We start from the raw sequence: 24,852 nt of genomic DNA on the forward strand, positions 1-24,852 counted from the left end.
CAATGGAAAATATATGCAAATGTATGAACTTCCTTGCCCTAGTTATCATATTAACAGAACTTTTTTAACGCCATATCGGATCTCAATACAAGCCACAGGAGCTCATTAAAATGGAGATGTGGAAAGTATATTCACATACTATAATATTACAAGATGTGTACATGATAACAATGTAAATTACGGAAGTTCTAGTTTCGAAATGTGTAATTTTAGAAGTTTTAGTTTTGAAAGGGGTTTTAAATGATATTATATTTACAAACATACCCCTATTTATTTTTTAAATATTATAATATACAGGGTGATTCAAAAGTCGCGTGACATTGGACATCTCCGTTATTAGTGTAAGTACAGAAAATAGTTTCAAATAAATGTTTAAGATCTTGATACGTATAGTTCATGTGCAAAATTTAAAGAAAATCGTAAGAGCCATTTTTGAGAAAATTGCAACAAACATGTTCGCGTTTCTAGTAAAGTACCTGTTTGGTTAGGGAAAACGCATCCAAAACTTAGGTGCCACATCTCTGGAGAGTACGAAACTTAAATTAGAAATTTGGTTTGGGTAGCGCGTCGTAATTAATAAATTGTGTTTTTGTATTGACGGGTGAGTAAGTTGAGAGTCACAATGGCAAACTGAAACATTTCAGCACTTGAACTTTCACGACCTGTGTAATTGTTCCACATGCACACTACTGGAGTAAGCGTTCAAATTGGCGGCCATTTTGTTGACGGCACATCCATACATGGTTGAGGTAACTGCTCCGCACATTACGTAACACTGCAGATGTTATTTGTGCACATTCTCTCCTGATATTTTCCTGCAGTTCATCCAGTTTTCGTGGCCTGTTGTTGTAAACTACAGACTCGAGATGTCCCCAGAGAAAAAAGTCAATTGGCGTTAAATCTGGCGACTTAGGCGGCCATTCCACTGGATCCCTGCGATCGATCCAACGCCCAGGGATAACTTCATTCAGCAATTCGCGGACTGTCAATCTGAAATGCGGTGGTGTTCCATCCTGCTGAAAGAAAAAAACCACGCCTTCTTTCTAGGGCAGCAGTGTAGCCTCGAGATGCTATCTGTACAGTGGAGCAGTGTGCTTGTTGTTCAGAAACACGGTACCGATGACAACATCGCCGTGTATGCCACACCACACATTTAATCTTGGGTCAAACTGATTATGAGCCTCTACAGCTATGTGGGGGTTCTCTGTTGCCCAGTACACAGCGTTATATCGATTCACTGTTCCGTTCAAATGGAAACAGGCCTCATCGCTCCAACAAATATCAGCTTCAAGGTTTGGCTGGTGCGTTCGTCGTTCAAGAAACCACTCACAGAACTGCACCTGCATATCTGTGTCATCCCCATGCAGTTCCTGCACGAAGCGCATACGATAGGGATAAAAATGATTGAAGGATAGTATCCTGGGCACGGACGCTTGACTGGTACCACATTCTTGCGCCACTTCCCTGGTTGACCGTGATGGACTGACTACAAGCTTAGCTAGTACACTAGCTGCGTTTGCATCCCCTGTTGCTGTACGAGGCTGCCCCGAACGTTTTTTGTTGTGGATACTGCCTGCTGTCTTGAACCGTTCCATTAAACGACCAATGCTTGCGTGATGTGGGGTAGGTTGATCTGGATGCCGTTTGTGATATATTTCTGCTGCTTCCCGTAGACTCAGGCCTCCCGCATGGATGATAACCATTTCCACCCTCCCAGGAATTGTGTACATTGTCTGTTGCTACCCGGTTCACTGGTGAAACTAGAACTTACTCACCTGTCTACACAAAAAACACAGTTTATTAATTACGGCGCGCGACCCAAACCACATTTCTAACTTAAGTTTCGTACGCTCCAGAGATGTGACACCTAAGTTTTGGATGCGTTTTCCCTAACCAAACTGGTACTTTACTAGAAACGCGAACATGTTTGTTGCAATTTTCTCAAAAATGGCTCTTACGATTTTCTTTAAATTTTGCACATGAACTACACGTACCAATATCTAAAACATTTATTTTTTGTACTTACACTAATAACGGAGATGGCCTATGTCGCGCGACTTTTGAATCACCCTGTATATTACCATGATGTACCAAAGTACATACGGAGTTTCAGGCAGTAATTCTGTGTTTCCATAAAGTGAATTCTCACCAGCACCGGGAATCGAATCGGGGTTTCCAGCTGTACGTGCTGGCGCTTTATCCATTAAGCTACACCGGATTCAGGTTCCGACGCCGGATTGAATTCCTCTCATTTTTAAGTTCTACCTACTGTGTTCCCCTTTGTTGGCCTACCCTCGAATATAGTGTCACAGTATGTATGATAATGGACACAATGTCCAATCACGAGTACAGAGGTGCACTAATTACGAATGACCAGAGCTTGCACAACGGCCCAGCCCATGGGCTGCTTCCGTACTGCACAGCACTGGGCTCCACAGTGTCGCAAGGAACTAGCTCGTGACGTCACTCAGCATCACCGCACGGGTCGGAGCGAACCATAGACAAATAAATAGAGGAGGAAACTGCTTGCAGAACGGTTTTGCGCGGTGGACTTATATTAAGGCATGGGCCAAAGTTTCCTCCTCTATTAGTTACCGTACTTATGAATTTATTTTGCATGGGCTTGTGCTTGTGTGTGCTGTTCGATCAACGATCAGCTACTGTTTCAAACGTCTTCGTTTGAGTTTTTGATTTCGTTTTTTTCAAGACGAGTCCAAATAATCACAAAGAATATACAGTCTCTGTGAGGCTACTATTACAGCATCAAAGTTCTTTGACAAAGAATATGATAAAATATTTTATCAAAGATCTTTGATAAAGGATAGGATTTGGGGCATATTACACTACTACATTGTGTCTACTGTCACACATACTGTGACATGGTACACGAGGGCAGGGAAGACAGTAGGTAGAACTAAAAAATGAGAGGGATTCAATCCGGCATTAAAACCTAACTCCGGTGTAGCTTAGTGGATAAAGCGATAGCATTTAACGCTGGAAAACCGGGTTCGAATCCCGGTTCCGGTGAGAATTTTTCTCCGTTCTACCGATTCTTCAAATTATAATACAAGATGTTAAAAAAAAGTATCCAATACTTTATGAGGTGCTAGTATGCATCAAAACAAGAAAAAATGTCTAATAAACATGGGCCCTACAACACACACTTTCTGAGATCTGTACACTTGTTCATAGGAGGTGCTCGCTCAATGTGACGTCCATTCACGACAATGCATTCCTCTGCCCTTCGGCGTAAGAAATCACGCACTCTTTGAAATTGACCTGGTTGTTCTTCATAACCAAAAGTGTAGGGGATTTAGATTTGAGGAACGAGCAGGCCAAGGTGTGGTGCCTCTCAAATCAATCCAGCGGTCCTGATATGTCAGCGTCAGGTGTTAACGCTCATTGCGAAAAAAATGTGTTGGTGTGCTATCATGCATGAATCACATCTGCAGTCTTTGCTGACATGGCACAAACTCCATCAGGGTAGGCAATATGTTTATAAGAATGTCCTGATAAACTCTGGGTAGCATGTATGACCCTTAATCTATCGCCAAGAACGCCTGCCCATACGTTGATTGAGAATCGGTGCTGATGCCTTGTTTCTTCAAGTGCATGGGAATTTTCATCAGGCCACACATTCTGATTACGAAAATTCACAACACCATCTCTGCTGAACCCCGCTCATGTCCGCAACCAGACTTTTGTTTTCAGTATTCCTTGAGAGGTATCAGTATTCCATGCCAGGGGTGTCAACTACGGTATGATTATATGGTAGCCTACTGTATTGTAGGGCAGAAAAACGCATTGCCATAAATGGATGTCACATTGAGCACCTCCTATGAAAAGTATTCAGATCTCAGAAAGTATGTGTTGTAGGATCCATGTTTATTAGACATTTTTTTCTTGTTTTGATGCATACTATCACCCATAGAATATTGGATACTTTTTTAACACCCTGTATATACTCACATACGCAGGAAGAAGAACAGTTTCTGTGTAACCTACTTAATAGACCTTTGCATCGCAATGTTCCTCTGCTGCAGGGAAGGTCACAGTATACCTCGGCAAGCGAGACTTCATAGACCATCTGGACCATGTGGACCCCATTGATGGCATCGTGGTGGTCGACAATGAGTATCTCAAGGGCCGAAAATTATACGGGCAGGTAACAACCACGTACCGTTATGGACGAGAGGAGGACGAAGTGATGGGCCTCAAGTTCAGCAAAGAACTTGTGCTGGCGCGCGAACAACTGGTACCATGCGAGGAGAAGAAGGCGGACCTCACACCTATCCAGGTAATGGTATATCTCTGTTGGTTGGTGGTTCTGATTCGAATGAAAGCGAAAAGTACAGGGCATATCAAAAGTCCGATAACACTTTCAATATTTTATTACACAAAAACTACTAATGATAGCACTTTCAAACACACGTCAGTTTAAAGTCATACTCTCAAAGTTCTGTTTACACCTTACAGAGATTCAATGTGTGAACCACGAGTGACTCGGCAGATGTCCAAACGATAATCAAACTCTTCCCATACCCTTTTGAACATATCCTCTGTGACCGTAAAGTATTGTTTAAAAAAATAAAAGTATTTAGATTTTTGTATATTGGCGACAATGGAATTTCATGTGATGTGATTGGTCGAATATACCAATAAGTCTATTACTTAAATGACCAAAGTAAGCGCCAAATTCAGTCACATAAGTAAATAACAGATTTGGTCCGCGTACAAATATGCAATTGATAAGATAATTACAATGTCTACCACAAAATCAGGTTCATTTTTTTGTGTTGATCAGTATTTATTAATGTTACATCCATAACTTCACAAACATTAGTGACCCCAGCAGCAGCATAAAAATTATGTGCTGAAGTTAATAACATTTTGATAATCAAAAACCTTTCTCGAATTTAACTCTTTTAACAACATCAACTACCCTGTGGGCACTTTTGCACACATATCTTAGAAATTCCGTGCTTATCTACTAACGCACGGAACTGACAGCTAGTATATTTAACCAATGCAAAACAATACAGTTCTCGCTTTAAGGTTAGGCACCACTTTTCCATGTTGGTTGTGATGTCCCATATCTTGAAGGAGAGATTCCAGCGAAACGGGACTCGAAACGACTTCAGAATACCGCGTAAGTAGTGTCGTTATCATATTATTGAATTTATTTATTTTTGGTGCAGGGAACTTCTTTTTTAAGTGCGATTATTTATTAAATATTCTGAAGTATAGCGCGGGACTCATTCGAAACCTTTCATTAAATTCATACAATGATACGAACGTATTATTAATTCTTGGCCGGAAAATTTTACGTATACGTCTTTGTTTGATTAGGCCTAAATTCAATATCTTCGTCTGAGTCATTAGAACTCCTTAATGACATCAAAACTGCTCTAGTTGAACTTTACAAGTAAAGTTTACACGTTTGTAAAATCACTCTTCATTGTGAAACAGAATGCTTGTAAAGTGCGCAAAATTTAATTTGTAAAGATTTGATTTCCTTTGTAAAGTTCAACATTACAAACAAAGATTGTGAAACAGAAGTTTACAATTTACAAGAAAAGTTTACAATTTACAAAGCTTGTAAACATTGTGAAACAGGCCCCAGACCATAGTTAATATTACCAAATTCGTTCACTGAACATCCGCCCATGAATATTGCGAGTAATATGGTTGAAGCTCATTCATGTATAAGGCAGAGAGTCAAGGTGCACAGGCTAATTTCCTGATTATAGCAGATAGTGGAAGTAATATTCTGTTTTCTTTTTCTCTGCGCTCTTCTCAGATTGCTGTGGTATATGATGCGCCTACTAAACGTCATAGGACATAATTATATTAATAACACTGTTTGGTAAATCTGAAAAAGTATTAATTTATTCCTACAAAATTTCATAGATAATTTTTAATTACAACGGAAAGTTCAATATTTCGATAGCAGATAATAACATTGAGCTCTCTTATGGAACGAAGAAGCACTTCACTTTCTCTGTAATAAGTCATTGGCTGGATCTGATTTTGATGTATGTCGTTCTTCTGATACCCTAGAACATGATGTAAACACAACATTTAGAACATTTTTGATTGATTTCAGCCAAAAAAATAACAAGCTCATTATGCCCATCTTTCATTGGAAAAAACTTAAATATTATATAAATGTATTCTCGAGTCATATATGCTGGTTCATCTTTCAGTTCCGGAGTTCTAAAATACCTTTATGTAATTTTATATTCTTGCTAAGACATTTTTCGTCCTCTAATTTTCCTTTTATTAGTCTTCCCTTTTTAGAAAATCCTCTATTTTTTGTTCCTATAGTCTCCACTTTATTCCTCTTTTAACCACTTTTATCTAGTTTCTTAATTTATAAACTCATGTTGTCGTATTTAATTTACATTTCCACATTCTGTTTCTTGATTTGACAATCACCATAATGATATTTAACAACTTACTGACTTCACCAAAAGTTTCAGTGACTTTGGTAATGATCTTCCTTGTTTTATTCTGCCTCTGTGTTTGTAATATTTTTAATAATATTGATACTTTATTCTTTATCACTCGACCTATGTAGAAAAATAAAAAAATCTCCGTTTTAGATAAAATAGGACACTTAATCCTGATAAATGTGAAATTTATTTTTGTTCTAAGTTTAATCAATCTGTTTTCTCTTCTTTTCAAAAACTTGCTCCGGGTATTTTACTAATGACAAAATTCAGTTTAACAATTCTTGGATCTCCCGTCTTTTTGGAAGCTGCCGATCACATCGCTGAACAAAAACTAATTTCTTTGCAATATTTCATCGATCGTTTAAAACTAATACACCCTCATATTTCTTATTATCCCCTTAAAAATTGTTTCCTAATCCCTAAGATGACTTACTTTATGCGTACCACTCCCTTTTGGCTTTTTCCATCTTTCCTACATAAAGCTGATGCTCTTTTTCGATCCAGTTTGGAAATGATCCTAAATATTTGTTTTACCGATACTAGTTGGACTGAAGCCTCTCTCCCAATTAAATTTGGTGGTGTGGGCATTCGGAAACTTTCTAACGTTTGTATACCTGCTTTTCTTTTTTCTGCCTTTGGAATTTTCCGTTGCATCAAATCGCTCTTTCCTTTATACAATGATGCAACTGAAATCTGTCATGTGCGTGATGCTCTGACTAGTTGGTATACTTTCTCACAAATCACTCATCCTCCTGCCCATCCTGAATTTCAAAAGCTTTATCTTTTCCAAAAAAAAAAAAAAAATTAGATGCACTTCTTTCTTCTTTCAAATCCGAACAAGACATTGCACGTCTGCTAGCTCTTCAAGAGAGTGAGTCTGGAGCTTGGCTACACGCATTACCTTCTCCTCACATCGGCACTCTAATAGATAATACATCCTTTAAAATCGCAATGGCTTTACGCCTTGGTTGTAAACTCTGCGAGCCACACCAATGTATTTGCGGAGGAATTGCTGATATTTACGGCCATCATGCACTCAGCTATGCGAGGAGCAAGGGTCGCATTCCCAGACATATATCACCCAATGATATCATTAAAAGATCTCTGACTTCTTGTGGCATTCCGTCTCTCTTAGAACCACCAGGTATTAGTCGCGCAGATGGTAAACGACCCGATGGTCTCACCTTAATTCCGTGGTCTGGAGAAAAATCTTTAATTTGGGACTCCACTTGCGTTGACACTCTAGCTCCAACTCACTTGCCGAATACCTCCAGACGCGCAGCATCTGCTGCTGAATTAGCCGTGAAAAATAAAGTCAATAAGTATGCTCATCTTTTAGACAATTATATCTTTGTCCCCTTTGCTGTGGAGACCTTCGGTCCTTGGAGTCACGACGCTAAAGTTTTGGTATCTCAAATCGGCCAAATTTTGATCTCCATTACTGGTGATCGTAGTTGCACTAATTATTTGCGTCAGCGTTTAAGTATTGCTATTCAACGCGGAAATGCAATAAGCGTTTTGGGTACTCTTCCCGAGTCCAGCCCTTTGGATGAACTCTTTCTCTTGTAAAATTTATTTAGTATAGATAGATATTTTTATAAGTAATTAATTTTAATTAATAATAACAAGATAATATTTTATACAAAAAATTATATCATATTATATTATATTATATTATATTATATTATATTATATTATATTATATTATATTATGTTATATTATATTATATTATATTATATTATATCAGACCACGTTTTAAGTTTGTTTGGACAAAGGAAACCTTGACTTATTCATAAGATATTATCAAATGACATGAAAATGTGAAGACCTTTCTGCGATAATTCAGGAGCGGCTGGTGAAGAAACTGGGTGCGAACGCGTACCCCTTCACATTCAAGTTTCCGCCAAATGCGCCTTCCTCCGTGACTCTACAACCCGGAGAGGAAGACACGGGCAAGCCGCTCGGCGTCGAGTACAACATCAAGACCTACGTAGCCGACACGCCCGACGACAAGGGCCACAAGCGCTCCTCCGTTTCTCTCGCCATTAAAAAGGTATACGTTTTTTCTTTTAGCATTTAAGAGTTGTTTCATTGCTTGCCGGTTCGTGAAGCTATTAGATTAAATTCTACAAAAACACTTGTTTATTTAAACAGCTCAAAACTTCTTTTGTGTCTAAAAAAAGTTAATACTAAATTACGGTTGCACGATATAACTTGTAAAGCAGTAGCAATTCGACATGGAAATGAAATTAGGATGTTAAACAAAAGAAAATGGCAAGAATCGAAACAGCATAATTAATACTCTTCCTAAAACAATTTACAAGTTTTGCCAGGTTCAACCATGAACGCAGAAAGCATCGATGCAACGATCCATAGGAACAGACCACATAGTCTGATCATAAATAGTTAATAACTATAATGATTATGGTGATATAATGAAGTTCTGAAATGTTGAAAGCTAGTGATAAATTATTGTGTTCGGTTAGTAAATATTATCAAATAACATGAAGCCGCGAAATATTATTAATCACTAGACAGTGGATGCGGGATGACTTATCGTTGAATGTTGGTGCACATTTACTATATGTTACATTTTTTTCATTCAGACCATTGCATTGGCTCAACAGGTTTTAAACATAAATAGACGACGTCAACATGCTACTGTATCTCCGTATAGACAGAAGGAAAAGAAAAATAACGTAATGTATTAGTGTAGCACATTCTTTGCAAGTTCAGTCCTCGTCATCATTGATGCAATTACCAGCGTTGCAGTAAACGACGATATATTCTCGTAAGTTGTCGAAGCTGAATCGTCTTCGCCTATCGCTTAAACAGTTTTTGTATCGAGAGAATTTCTGAAGAAAAACTCTAAAATGGGGATCACTCAATTTCTTTAGTTTAGAGGAATATTTGCACTGAGCATCATGTTGCACATGTTGTTTAGACCCGCACAACTAAATAATGATGATGATGATGGTGATGATGAGTATGATGAGTATGATGATGATGTTGATGATGGTTCTTCAGATTTCATTTCAACGTATTTCCTTTGCGATGTACTGTTGCAGTGTTTCTCTATAGCCTGAGTTATGGTTTTTATTTCAATTTCACATACATTACATACGATATTGTCTTCGTTAATACATAAAATGTCACTCTCATACTTCTTAATTGCATTTCGTATCTCTAAGCGAATTTAACGTTTTGACTTCGACATTATGAATGGATCAGCACTACACTATTCAACTCGTACTAAATACTTGAGCAGGATAACACAACTGCACACATTGCGTTGCAATGTTACTATGAACGGACCGAGGTTCCTTCGTTCTATACGCTGTTATACTCGCCAGGTACACAAAAGACGAACGACGCGGCAAGTGCCATATACTCCGATATGAAACAACTTCACTTTTCCTTAAGTCATCCCGCATACACTGTCTATTAATGACCAATGATAAAAGTAGTGTAGAACGAAACATCTGTAGTCGTCCCAAGAAAAAAAATGGCCAGACTCTTGTTTGGTTCAGAATCAAAGTTTACAAAAGAAGACGGGTATGTGGCCTCCTGATCGATAATCGACCATCGAGAGTTGTTTGAATGTTCGTCATTCGGATAGTCTTCGCAACGCCACCGTCTGTTATATAGTGGATAGAATTCTGGTCTCATGTACAGCAGATTGGGTTTGAATCCTGACTGGAAAAGGTTTTTAATTCTATAATGTTAAGTTATCTGTGATTTATCATTTTTTATTTTTACCATTTTTGTTATATGGTACAACATGAACACACGACAGCTTTTTAAGAAAAAATATAGAACTAAATTAAACTGGTAAAGTATTTTTTTTTTAAGACAGAACCATCTCCTGAAATGCCTGTGTGTATTAAAATTCGTTGTTCTCCGCGACTTGGAATAACTGGCTGTATGCACCCGCTGCGACCGCTGATGAATTATTGTAACCAATCGAGAATGCCTACAATGCCCTGGCAGAAAGATAAGATTTAATTTCAAATATGGCACTGTTCATATTCCAGAGGTTGCGGGAAGTCATGCAATGACATGAAAGTTGAACTTGCTACTAAAGTGTTTTTTTAAGTTATTTTAAATTATTTTATTCCAATTATACAGGGACATCATTTTATTTTTACTAACATTTTTAATATTAACCTGTCTATACATTTAGAGAACCGGAAACACCGCTTGCTCCCCCTTCCAAGACTGGAGTTCGATGATACTGGCGTAAACACAAATCACTCTACTAGGTATAGGATGGAAGAAAAGTAGTTCATCCATTTACGTAAACTAGGAAATATCGCGATTTTGAGTTTGATAATTTTCATTAGGTTTTTCTTTAATCAAAGTACAGTACTGTATTAAGAATAAGTGTTTTTACTCACGAAGTGAGTTATCCATGCGAACGTATTCATTATGCAGTATATACTGTCTACAGCACATAAGCGTACATACAATATAGAGAAAGAAGTTAAATTGAAAAATAATCATAATATGAATATTTAAACACAATTTTGAAAATGGTGGCCGTTCATTTTGATACAGGCTTCAGTTCTTTTGTGCATATTATCGCACTATAGACTATTGCATCTAATTCCAATTGCCAGTTTCGTCCTTCGTACTAGTAACTCATGTTGAAATAATTCTGTACCTACTCTACGTACTATGAATTCAATCTTCACTTCTGCCCGACCCGAAAATATAAAATTACTCAGACATGCTATCTACTGTCCGTCCAAGTGGTTATGCAGCAGGATTGTAGAAAGGGAGGAAATCACGTGACAGTTAATTACTTAACGAGGCCCTTTTATTTAAGTTAAATTAAACAGCTGTATAATATTACGTAAACGTCCAATTCCTAAGGGAAATTAATGTTTTCAGAAAAGAGCAAAGACAGCCCAGCTTTTACAGAGGGGCGAGCAGAAGCAGGTGGGGGAAATCGGGATGCGACGTAGGCAAACGGACAGTACCTGTGCGAAAATATGATTCAATATTGAAAGCTCTTTCGTCACTGGAAAACGCGAACATATTTCTGGAACGTACTATACCCAGTAACTCAGTACTGCTTACTATCTGCGGTCTTGGTTCTGTGTGGAGTTGGAACTTCCTTAGTAGAGGGGGTGGGAGCGAAGTACATTCAAAAACTCAAGTACAATAAAAATTGAAGTAAAAATAAAATGATGTCCATGTAGAAGATAATGCTTTTATTTTGTGCCACAGTTATGTTTTCGTTGCAAAATAATACAATACCTTCCTTCTTGGTTCTTAGTTTTCTATGTCAGTCATGACCTTAATTCTACAACATGCTTGACTTAAGTTGGCTTTAAAGAAATTCATACATGCAAGTGACTCGAACTTCGGAACTCAGTGCGTGAGCTAGAATAACGCGTTGCAGTGAACACCTTTTCATTCATGATGACATGAACCTTCTACTCAGCCATCAAAGTTTAAAGACATAATTTTCAAAACGAAGTTGTGCTTACGATAGGTTAGTTTGAAACACATGTTATTTCACTGCTTAATGGCGTAAATTAAATCGTATTAAGATGTAGGAAACATAGCAGACAATAATTTACCTACTGAACTCAGTCATGAAAACCAAAACTCATTTGCTGTCTCAAAATTAACTGACATAAATATGGAATATTTAGAGGGGTTTCAGGTAATTAAGCTAAACAATATCACTAAATTAAAATGGTGATACCACAGTCTAGTATAAACAGTCACGAAGCTCTATACGTAGTAAATATGCATCCATATAAAGTTGCTAACCACTAGGATCGCTAATATCGCCTCATTACAGGCAATGCGAAATAGTACCAGCACAGTCTATTGTTGCTCCTATAGTCGCGACGCTGTTATTCCCGGCGTGACTCCTCCTCTTTGCTTACGTCTTAGGAAGTTAAGGCTCTATAAAGTCTAGGTAGGTAATATCGTTCGCCATTTTTGTTCTTTCGTTGCCGAGCTACCAGACGAGGGATCTATTTGCAATACCGTTAAACATTATCATGTCGTAGCTCCTATAATAATAAAAAAACGCACTGTAATTGAGCAAATAATTGAGCGGCAAATAACGTCCTCGTGTGCTTTCTGCGAACGCCAACGAAAGAGTCAAAATGGCGGGCGATTATATATTAAGTATTTATCCAGTCTTAGTAAATGCTTTACATCTTCATCAGCGAATCACAAGACGCACACGTTTAAATGTAGCCGACCTGCAACGTGATTGGCTGCCGGAAATTAGAGCGACGGAACTATAGTACCCTCAACAACTCAAGCTTCGTGACTGTATATTGTCGTTGTTCCTGCAATAACTTCTATGTGCAAAATATAAAATTGTTCAATAGGAAGGAAAACACATTTATTCATTCTATGGCAGTAGTACATAGGAGACTGTGAATTCTTACATTTCGGAAGAAAGAAATATAATAATTACATATAGGAGATTTTATTATTTGCTGTATCACTATTTCAGTTATTTAATAGAGCAAAAATCTGAAAATCGATCAATATGTCACATAGGAGTTATTGCAGGAACAACTACGATATACTAGACTGTGATTAAAACTTAACATTAAACAATTGTCACAATGCGGATTCGAACTCATGCAAAAAGATGTATGAACCACTATGTAGTCTTGCGGACATTCGTCTAAGTAAATAGACCTAGGCCTATTGTATATCGCAAGGGACATTTCGAACCTACTTTAATATAGCAGATAGTTCATTGCTATTTTAAACAACTATTCAGATTTGTTACAATGCAGAAATGTTGGTAAGGAGTGATTTATTCTTTACTAGTGCATATCTAGATTGAATCTATTAAGAGAACCCATTTTAAAATACATTTTCTTGCGAACTCAGCTGAGGCCTTTTGAAATTCGCTTTCTGAGACTTAAAAAATTCTAGCCGGCCATTTTTTTCCGACCACTGTACAAAATATCAGCAACTCTTAACAAAATTTTAATTAGTAAAGCTAGAAGACAAGTTCATTACGTCCCTACGCTAAAGAAAAATATGTCTCTGGTTTTTAAAGTATTTCAGAATTCAATTACTCATTAGTCTTTCATAAATTCCTGATATTATGAGTATATTCTGCCAGTCTCTTAGCATCCTGTTTACTTCTGAACACTTGGTTATTCTACACATGTTTAATCTTTTAGTAAGTTTCTGGACCATCATACCAGTGACAGGTTCTTTCACTCCTTCCAATACATGGCTCCTAAAGAGATTACGAATTTTTCCCTCGACAGTCTTATACTCAGGAAGAAAAGTCTGAACGCCTCTCCTCATTATCTCTTGATTTGTCCTAAATTGATCATATTTTATTACTGGACCAAAAACTTTTATTCTTTCGTTTTAACAGGCAATCTAGGAATAGTTTGTTTCGAACATAATTACTGGGGCTAGGATTTTGATGACCTATAAATCATTAAAAATGTCCTAAAAACAATGCATTTATGACCTAATTTTTTTTTCAAAAAATGCCCTAAAAATTGATCTTACATTCTAAAATTTGCTTAATAGGAAAAGGAGTTTTGTGCTACTTAATATTTAGACTAGTAATTAAATTAAATTCTAGTACCAACATTTAAGTTTATTTAATTTTACATAATTTTTTCTAAGTACGAGTAGTACACTTTAATTAATTATTTTACCTGATGTAGTTTCCATGGAGTCTACCACAAGGCCACTCTTATCCGGAACTAGCAGGTATAGAGGAGTCTATATTGAAGGGGTGGTTGAATTGATCCATTACATGGGTGTACTACGTTAAAAGGGCAATATTTGTGTAGAAAAACAATTAAAATATTATACAAAATAATTGGTATTAGCCACCGGGCGCGGATTCGATTCCCGCTGGGGCTGATTATCTGGTTGGGGTTTTTTTTCGATGTTTTTCCCAACCGTAATGCAAAAATCAGGTAATCTATGGCGAATCCTCGGCCTCAATTCGCCAAATATCATATCACTGTCACCAACTCCATCGACGCTAAATAACCTCGTAGTTGATACAGCTTCGTTAAATAACCAAGTAAAAACAAAGGGTATTAATGGACAAAATATGTAGAGAAAATATCAAAGGAAATAAACATTATTTTATGTTAATAATGGGGATTTTTAGCCAAAATTAAATTAAAATTCCTCAAAAATGTCCGAATAACACAAAAGATGCTCTTATGAGTTGAAACAGGCAAAAAATGCAAAAAAATGCCCTAACAAATATGTCTTAAAACACTCAGTTTATCACATAACATATAAATACTAAAACGACTAAGTTTCTGGCTTACTAGGAAAAAGATGCAATTTCACCAAAATCCTAGCCCTAATAATTACGAATGACGTCCAGAATACGAGTTAGGATGAAGAAGCTATTGTGTTTTCGTAGTACGGAATTGCGTCATGTAAAGATGCAAATTGTTTATCTCCTGGTACATAAGGTGGGTGCTCCTGTTATGGCCATGTTCCTGATATGGCCAACCTCCTATTGTGAGTTAGTTAACCAAAAAATCCGCTAAATTGCAGCGGGATCCAGTGAAAGGGCATCCTGGTATGTTACTTGACCGTTTTCCATCCAGTCAGGTTGAGCAATATGGTGTCAGTTGCCTGTTTTGTGGTTTTCATGTGACTTCTTATTTTTCTCTGGTAAGTCTCCTTCATTTTATGTATGTTTTTCAAAGACTTGTTTCATGAAAACCATCATACTACATTCAGATTTTAATGTTCTGTTGATTGGTGTTGTCGTTGATGGCGTATCTTTTACGAGTTGTTCATAATCAAACGATTTTCGTGAAAGCTTACCTGCTCCTGATATGGCCATATCAAATGCACCATGGCCATATCAAGTTCATTTCACTTATATTTTTTCACCTGGCATATTTATATGCCCTATAGCTGGGATTACGCAAAAATTTTGTATTTTAAGAAAAACAACTTATTTTTTTTATGGAAAAACCTGTTTTGACTACACTTCTGAATTATAACATAGTAATATACGTTACAAGAGCGGTATGTTGACGTTTTCATGGTCGAGGAAAAGATTGAAAAAGCAAAACGTAGCTGAGCTTTTTTAATTTCCGAGAACATCAAAACAAACATACCGCTCGTGTATCGTACATTATTTTGTGCGAAGATCGTTTATTACATACCTGAAAGACGAATTTCTAATTAGTTGCAATGAAATCTCCATCTTGGTTTCTGTTTAATGACGGCAACTTCGGAAAACCTAAATATCTTTCTTCAACATTGTTGCTATAAAATGTTTTCTGTGTTTACTATATTCCAGCAGGCCGTGATATACGTCTGTCTTTTTTCCCCCAGTCTATAAATGCGAACTTAAAACAAACGGTAAGGTTATGTAATGATTTATTTTTCATTTTAATATTTTAACAATATTATTTATATAACATATTGCAGTAATAACATCGGCATTTGGAATCTTGTTGATTTTTTCACGGCTTCCTTAATGTCACTTGTATCAGTAATGCAATAAGTTTCGTGGAGTAGTAGACTTTACTTAATTTTTGCAAATATTTAAAAATAATAATTAACATCGCAATTTAGGTGATATTGCAGTGGTAAGTTTCCAATTTATAATTATTACTACGTTAAACGTCTCTAAAAATAATATGTTAAAAGCCTAAAGCAGTAAAATGAATGTCAAGCAAATACGCAAGATCTCGCACAAAAGATTATTGAGTGTCATGTTTATTCATTTTACACCAAAATTATTTAATTTTAGCACAACTGCGCTATCAAACTGAAAATAATCACGATTTGTAGAACATGGAACAAGGGTGGCCATATCATGTGCACATGTTCGTGATATGGCCACTAGGTAGACGTTTGGAATTTGGGACTTTTTGGACAATTAAAGCAATTTTTATGGGGAAAGGAAATTGTTTTAAGAAAGTCCATTAGACTGAGAACGAGTAAGAAAAAAGTGGTTTACATTTTTTTTTTCAAAATGGCGGCTAGAAAAATTCTCAAACCTTAGCATGGCCACATCAGGGACACCTACCTTATTACATTACGTTTTAATAAAACTTCGTAATTATTACAACGTCCACGAGGCCCACTCGTTCTATCATGAAATGGGCATGTTATAGTATGGCAGTGCGAAGATAAAACAAAGAAACAAAGAACATTAGCAAGAAATGTCAGGCGTATCTGAACGTGACATCTGTAAGTCTCCTTAACATCTTTTTTTCGTCACTATTTGTCTTTCCGCTACTGGTTCGTCCTTACTTTCACTGTCGCTGGTGTAAAATTGGCCACTTTCATTTTCTACATCAATAATCTTAAAATTATTATTCTGCTTTCTTCTTACGTCTGTGGTTTTTATCCTTTCATTGTCATCGGTAATGCAACTTCTGAGGTCATTCGAGATAACAGCATTATTCAGGAAATCAATTGGAACCGTGGAATTCTGTGGAAGACACTCATATTTCGCTAATGTAGCTCGTATACAATTCCACTCGCACCACATTCTTTATGCTCTAGTTTACTGAACTTTAAAATATACTAAGTATATAAACACGTTGAATATTTTGCCTCCAAGAAGTAAACAGAAACAGCTTATAGCTTTGCGCTACAAGGAACGGAGTTCGATTCACGGCAGTTCCTGTTAATTGTACACTCCGTACATCAGATGTGAAGCTGGTAGCTATCCTATTAGTTTGGTGTCCAACAAGATCTCATCGAACCGCCTCAAATAATTACCTTCATGATATTAGAATTGAAACAAGATCAACGAATGAATTTTCCAACATGAGCTTACTTATAAGTCACTGGATCCAAAATTAAAGAGTTCATTCGAGCATAACGAATATTTAAGGAGATGCAAATTGCAGAAAAAAAAGTCGTTCGGAATTGAAGGGTTCAGAACCATAGTGGGCCAAGCGCAATCTACTAAAACCGTAGAAAACAAGGGTTAAAATGAAGTTATCACCATAATTCAATGGAAGCATATAACAAGTAATATATACACATTCAAACTAAATGCTATGTCAATCTTCATTAAACTATGGTATTCACTTAACTTTAACCCTTGCTTTCTCCGTTTTTAATAAATGGCGCTTGGCCCACTATGGCTCTGAACCCTTCAATTTAAGTACGAACTGAAGTACGAAGTAAATATTATCAATCTTAATTTTTAATTGCACGAACTATTGGTATATTTTTGCTCTGCTTTAATAAAAATGTTATTCCGAGATTTTCACTAACTAGTAAATACATATTTAACATATTTTCACACAGTATCTGCAGTATTTTATACTCGTAGTGTCTAAATAGTAATTGTTAAAAAATGTAAATTACAACATCGCATACAGAACATAGAATACTCTACAAAAACATCTAACACACAAACAAATAAATATAACCACACAGTTGTATACAAACTCAAATGCAATATCTGCAACAACTTCTACATAGGACAGACAGGCAGATCATTTCAAACCTGGTACAAGGAACATATCATAGCCATAACCAAGTCACAAAACTCTTCCACATACGCAGAACACATTACAAACACCAACCATACCTACAGTAACATAAACACAGACAAGGAAATTCTACATCTTCGGTTTTTCGGTAAAAACCAGAAACTAAACACATTAGAATACAAAATATACAGACACACAAAAACACACCCGTATTAAATCTTCAACACACAATTCAATTTCAGAACATATACTCTTTGACTCCACATTACACTACACAAATACACCCCCACAGGAAACGCAATCAGAAGGCGCGAAAACCACCCAGTTATGAGAATAGCCCACAGGCTGAAACTGGTCAACAAGGTAACCTAGTTAATTAACACGAGAAAGGATATATATATATATATATATATATATATATATATATACTTTCTATTCCGAAGTGATATAGTGTTAAAAGTTATGTAATCACAAGATGTATAAAAAATATATGTGTATCCAATGCCTACCCGTTTCACTTACGTGTTTGGGTTTCGCATAATGATAATTTTATTAACAAGTAGAGGCTATTCCAGCATTTTCGTATTCCTTAATTCGTATTTTATTTCTCTCCGACACAGTATCTTATGCTTTAACGAAGAATATATATATATATATATATATATATATATATATATATATATATTACTATCCTTTGTAATTCTATGACAAGTAACGATATGTTTCTCTTACTTTCTCATTAAAAAGTGCAGTAAGGAAGTACTGTACCGATAGTATTGTAGAATATCGATTTTGAGGGTTTAATAGAAATAAACTTTCCTGCACTCCGATAACGAAGAAATGCCTTTAGGCCTAAGTGTATTATCTGCCTACCAATATATTCATTGAAGTACAGCATTGTCGTCTAATTACTACACAAAATTTGATCACATTAATTATCTACTAACAAAATCTTTGGAGAAGTATGGACATTAAACACACTGTGTCCACACTAAAATTATACAGAAATAGGAGCTTACATCGTAAGTTGGATAAGATTTATTAAATAAATTTCTTCTGCATTGTATAGAGTAACTGAAAGAGTTTTTTTTATTTCCACTAGTACACTTCAACATGAGCACCATTTATAGCTCGAAGGTACCAAAAGATACTCAACCTCTCGCCAGGTATTCACCAACATATCAGATGTTATAAGCTCAACTGCTTGAATGATACGCTGTCTCAGATCAATCAAATTACGAACTTTTCTGCTGTACACAAATTTTTTAATAAATCCCCACGCAAAAAAATTCAAAGCAGTTAAATCCGGGGATTTAGGCGGCCAGGAAGTTGGCCCACCTCTACCAATCCAATTTCTTGGGAAGGTTACATACAAAAACGTTTTAACGTTTCGACGGAAGTGTGGTGGAGCACCATCCTGTGAAATGTTAAACCTGGCGGAAGTTGCGGAATAGCAAAGTTCTCCATTATATCAAGGTACGTGGCTCCCGTCACTTTAGGTTCTATAAAAAAATAATGTGTCAGTTACTCCATTTTTGTGCATTCCCAACCAGTGGCTCCAGTCACTGTAGGTTCCATAAAAAAATAATGTGTCAGTTACTCCATTTTTGTGTATTCCCAACCAGTGGCTTCCGTCACTGTAGGTTCCATAAAAAAATAATGTGTCAGTTACTCCATTTTTGTGCATTCCCAACCAGTGGCTCCCGTCACTGTAGGTTCCATAAAAAAATAATGTGTCAGTTACTCCATTTTTGTGCATTCCCAACCAGTGGCTCCCGTCACTGTAGGTTCCATAAAAAAATAATGTGTCAGTTACTCCATTTTTGTGCATTCCCAACCAGTGGCTCCCGTCACTTAGGTTCCATAAAAAAATAATGTGTCAGTTACTCCATTTTTGTGCATTCCCAACCAGTGGCTCCCATCACTATAGGTTCCATAAAAACATAATGTGTCAGTTACTCCATTTTTGTGCATTCCCAACCAGTGGCTCCCGTCACTGTAGGTTCCATAAAAAATAATGTGTCAGTTACTCCATTTTTGTGCATTCCCAACCAGACATTGACTTTCGGTGAGTCCTTTTCATGTTCAATCACTCTGTAGGGATTCTGAGAACCCCGTATTCGGCAATTATGACGATTAACCTCCCCGCAAACGTGAAAGGTTGCTTCATCACTGAATAACAACAAATCGACATACCTGGGATTTTCGTCGATACGCCGAATCATCTCATCACAGAAATTAGTTCTCTTGCGACAATAAGCTTGAAATGAAACATTTCACACAACAATGGCCATGGAAAAGGTATAATATGAAACGAAATCTTGGAGAGTTTTTCTATTGATTGAGCTTTATCTTAGGGTTGTGAAATTATAAGCTATTATTTCTGTATACTCTTAGTGTGGACACGGTGTATAATGAAACATTTTATTTTCTAAATGTTACTCGAAATCGAAAACTTTACACAGAATGTTGACACTTCATGATTACATAGATTACAATGGGAAATGTTTGACGAAAAATTATTACATTAGGAAATAAAAAATAAATGTTAATAATTGATTTATTCGCAGAAACTACTTTACAGTTTGTGGACAGGTTTCTAAAAAATGCTTGTTGACGAGGAAGTCAAGTGTGACCTTAACACTATCGAGAGTGACACTCTGCCGTGTTATGGTATGACATTGACAGGGTTCGATCACTATTAGAAGTCATAACGTCATGACTAGACAGTGGATGCGGGATGAATTATCGTTTAATGTAGGTGCACATTTACTATATGTTACATTTTTTTCATTCAGACAATTGCATTGGCTCAACAGGTCTTAAACGTAAACAGGCGACGTCAACATGCTACTGTATCTCCGTACAGTCAGAAGGAAAAGAAAAATAACGTACTGTAGTAGTGTAGCACATCTTGCAAGTTCAGTCCTCGTCATCATTGATGCAATTACCAGCGTTGCAGTAAACGACGATATATTCTTGTAAGTTGTCGAAGCTGAATCGTCTTCGCCTATCGCTTAAACAGTTTTTGTATCGAGAGAATTTCTGAAGAAAACCTCTAAAATGAGGATTACTCAATCACGTGTCGTTTAGACCCGCACAACTAAATGATGATGATGATGGTTCCTGAGATTTTATTTCAACGCTTGCGATGTACTGTTGCAATGTTTCTCTATAGCCTGAATTGTTCTGGTTTTTATTTAAATTTTACATACATTACACACGATATATTCTTCGTTAATACATAAAATGTCATTCTCATATTTCTTAATTGCATTTCGTATCTCTAAGCGAATTTAACGTTTTGACTTCGACATTATGAATGGATCAGCACTACACTATTCAACTCGTACTAAATACTTGAGCAGGATAACACAACTGCACACACTGGGTTGCAATGTGGACCGGGGTTCCTTCGTTATGTACGCTGCTGTACTCGCCAGGTACACAAAAGACGAACGACGCGGCACGTGCCATGTACTCTGATACGAAACAACTTTACTTTTCCTTAAGTCATCCCGCATCCACTGTCTATTCATGACTTTTGAAGAAAAAAATGCTTCTATAGGAATGCTATCGTAGGAAATTTAATAAATATTCATTTAAAATAGAGTTGATTTTATTGCTGAGTGATATGTACCGTAGCTGCAATGAGAAGGCATCTAATAATATTTCTTATTTCATAATTTCCAGAAGCGTTACTATTTTCTCCTTAACATAGAAAATACTGTAGATATTGTGTTTACTCTTGTTAGATGTTTTAGTTTCTAAGTTTTTTTAAGATTTAGATTTTAGATTTTATTTTATAATAACATATACATAAAAACGTTACATTAAAACACCCCGAAAGAGCAAAGCTCGTGTTCGGGGACAGTTCCGTTACATAGATATACATACTTTGTAGACAAAATACTTAAAAAAAAAAGCTCACATAAAGATGATAATAAAATTAGTAAATAATAATACTAGTAATAACTGAGTGAAAAAAGAGACGATGTTGAGATTGATGGATTAATATTAAATTATTATTAGTAGTATAATTAGTGGAGGTCATGTTGATATAGTAGCCAAGATAAAATAGAAAAATATACTTAGGATAGAAATAAACTTGTTTTACAATACATGGTTGAATGAGTAATTTATTTTGTAAATGGATGGCATTTATCTACGAATGTCACTCTATTGCTGTGGTAATATAAATTTCATAATAGACGCAATTATTAAACGATTCTGAAATTAATCTTACACACTGCATTTCTGCTTCTCTTAATATTTTCTGTGTTGTTCCACAGTTGCAATTCGCTCCTCCAAGTCGCGGCCTACGTCTGCCGAGTTCTTTGGTCAGCAAAGGTTTCACATTCTCTCAGGGCAAATTGAATCTGGAGGTGACCCTGGACAAAGAGACTTACTACCACGGCGAAAAACTGGCTGCCAACGTCATCATCTCCAACAACTCGCGGAAGGCAGTGCGAAACATCAAGGTAATTTGACATACCTCGGGATCGAACCACTAAATTCAAGATACATTTAAATGTAATGTTTTCTTTTCCAATGTGTGAAATATTCTGTAGTGATACTTTTCTGTAGGTCATTTAAACAACCTTTATAATGCACTGCACCCTGATGTTAGGTCTAGAATGCAATACGTACAACACTTCTTCCCCCCCCCCTTTTTTTCTAAAAAGATGTTGTTTTGGGTTTGATCTTTATTCGAATAAATTTTCTGTTATAGACAGATTAATTAAATTTCAGTTTTAAATTTTGCAATTCATTTTGGGGTTCTTCTTCCAGTCCGTACTCAATCAACACACACACACACACACACACACACACACACACACACACACACACACACACACACACACACACACACACACACATCAACCGATCAGATACAACAGTGAATTTCATTTCAGACACTCGAGATATAACACCTTTCAAAATCGTTTGAACGTTAATACAATAGTGAATTCCATCTCACACCCCCAAGATACATCAGCACTCATAATCGTCTGTACATAGAGGAGAAGGTGGAAATATGGGCTAGGAGTGGTAATATGGGCTACCTCTTTTTTTACTAATGGTGTTGTTACCTAGCGAAAAAGCTCTAAAAGTACATCTCGCGTCCATCAGTCTGCATGCACAAAGAGACAAACCACTTGCGTTTGTGATGTGGATATGGTGTGATCTTCGTGTTTTTCATCAATTTCAAAGTTTTTGCAGTTATGTAGTTTCAATTTTATTGAAAGAAATATATTTCGTGTTTAGAAATCACGCTTGATGTGTTGCACTGATGAAGAATGGCTCTATCACATGGCATAAGGGTAATATTTATTTAGGACAACAATTGCCATACATAATCTTAGAAACGTTCATGAGTCGATGCTGCTAATATGGGCTACCGCTATGTGTCAAATATGGAATAGGTAGCCCATATTACCAGCACATTAACACGTCCCGTATTTTCATTATCGTGACTTGCGTTATTTGTTACAGAATACTGCCATTCATGTAACACAGGTTTCCTACTTATGTTTCTTTATTATTTTTGCAATTTTATTTTCAAATTTTTGTGGTAGCCCATATTTAGATCCTACTACCTATAGAGGACCAGTTCGTCTTTCTTTAAAAAAGTAATTATATGTAAATAACTATTGCAACTATTGACCTTTAAGACTGTAAAAATTGTATATGAATAATTACTCTGTACTGTATGTCATTGCAGATTTCCAAGCAATATGCCACACAATTTTCCATTATTATGAGGAAAACAAAAGGGTAGCCCATATTTCCACCTTCTCCTCTACATCATTGAAGGCGACGAAGCAAAAACCACACAGCACTACTCCTCAATGGAGGAGATTTCTTAAAGTACTAATGAATCACATATGTCCATTTACGCACTGCTTTACAAAATTATATGTTTAAATTTTATTACATCTTAACTACAAAATACGATTTACGAAGTATTAACCATGGAACATGGCCACATATTAGTAGATGAATCCTAAATTATAAATGATCCACACACGTCTCTTCACATAGTACTACACAAACCACATGTTGCAATACATTTCTACCATAAATATCTCGATTCCTTTATAATATTAATACCAGAACATGTATAACATATTATCATAAATTTACTTCTTATTTTACAAATTATAAAAGCATTATGATAAGCCTAATTTAACATAAAATTTATACTAAAGTTGTATATTCAATTCAGTGCAACATAGATCATTTGACTTCTTCTATTTAGAATATTATACCACATCACACATTTTAAATATAACGGATCACATTTAAGCAAGCTTTCACTTACATTAACCGAGTACATGCACACTCTCAAAATGTAAGTGAAAACCCGTAATATATCTTGTAAATTATTGTATTCTCACATATTTTAACTAGATTTTAATTCAACTCATTACTCTTATTTTATAATTTTATCTATTTATTTAGTGATAATTGATGCTTGATATAGATATATATATATATATAGACAACCTTGAGGTTAAAATATTGCCTTTTCTTAATGTTTTATCTAACGATCTCGCTAGGCGACGAAAACGTTTATAAAAGCATTCAATTTAATATACAGGAATAAATCCTTAAATATTATGCGATAAGTCATTGACTGAAAAAAATAAGTACTCGTAATATATTTGTTCACTAAATATTTCAGTTTTAAGGACTTACTTTTGCTACCTGTTGTCGACAAATTATCTTCACAACTTCAACTCTGAATAACAAAATAATGGTGCGAAGTATAAAAGTTCAAATATTTCCACACTCTACAGTGCGACTTGGCTAATTCAAATGTTGTTGTTCAGTAATGTGTGAATTATTAGCCGTCCAGTAAGTACAATAATTATTACAGATTGTGGTTCCATTTAGCTTAAAGATAGCTTCATTACTGGAGACTATCTTCATA

At 36.0% G+C, this 24,852-nt stretch overlaps 1 protein-coding gene across 1 annotated transcript in view; it reads left to right on the forward strand.

Annotated features, from left to right (window-relative positions):
- The window catches only part of Arr2 (arrestin 2), a 45,428-nt gene that overhangs the window by 5,045 nt on the left and 15,531 nt on the right, over window positions 1-24,852 (forward strand). The window contains exons 2-4 of the mRNA XM_069841290.1: window positions 4,044-4,297; window positions 8,303-8,509; window positions 22,208-22,396. Of these exons, the coding sequence (XP_069697391.1) occupies window positions 4,044-4,297; window positions 8,303-8,509; window positions 22,208-22,396 (650 nt within the window). The remainder of the gene's footprint in view (window positions 1-4,043; window positions 4,298-8,302; window positions 8,510-22,207; window positions 22,397-24,852) is intronic.

This window comes from Periplaneta americana, chromosome 12, assembly GCF_040183065.1.
Source record: "Periplaneta americana isolate PAMFEO1 chromosome 12, P.americana_PAMFEO1_priV1, whole genome shotgun sequence".
NCBI classification, from domain to species: domain Eukaryota; kingdom Metazoa; phylum Arthropoda; class Insecta; order Blattodea; family Blattidae; genus Periplaneta; species Periplaneta americana.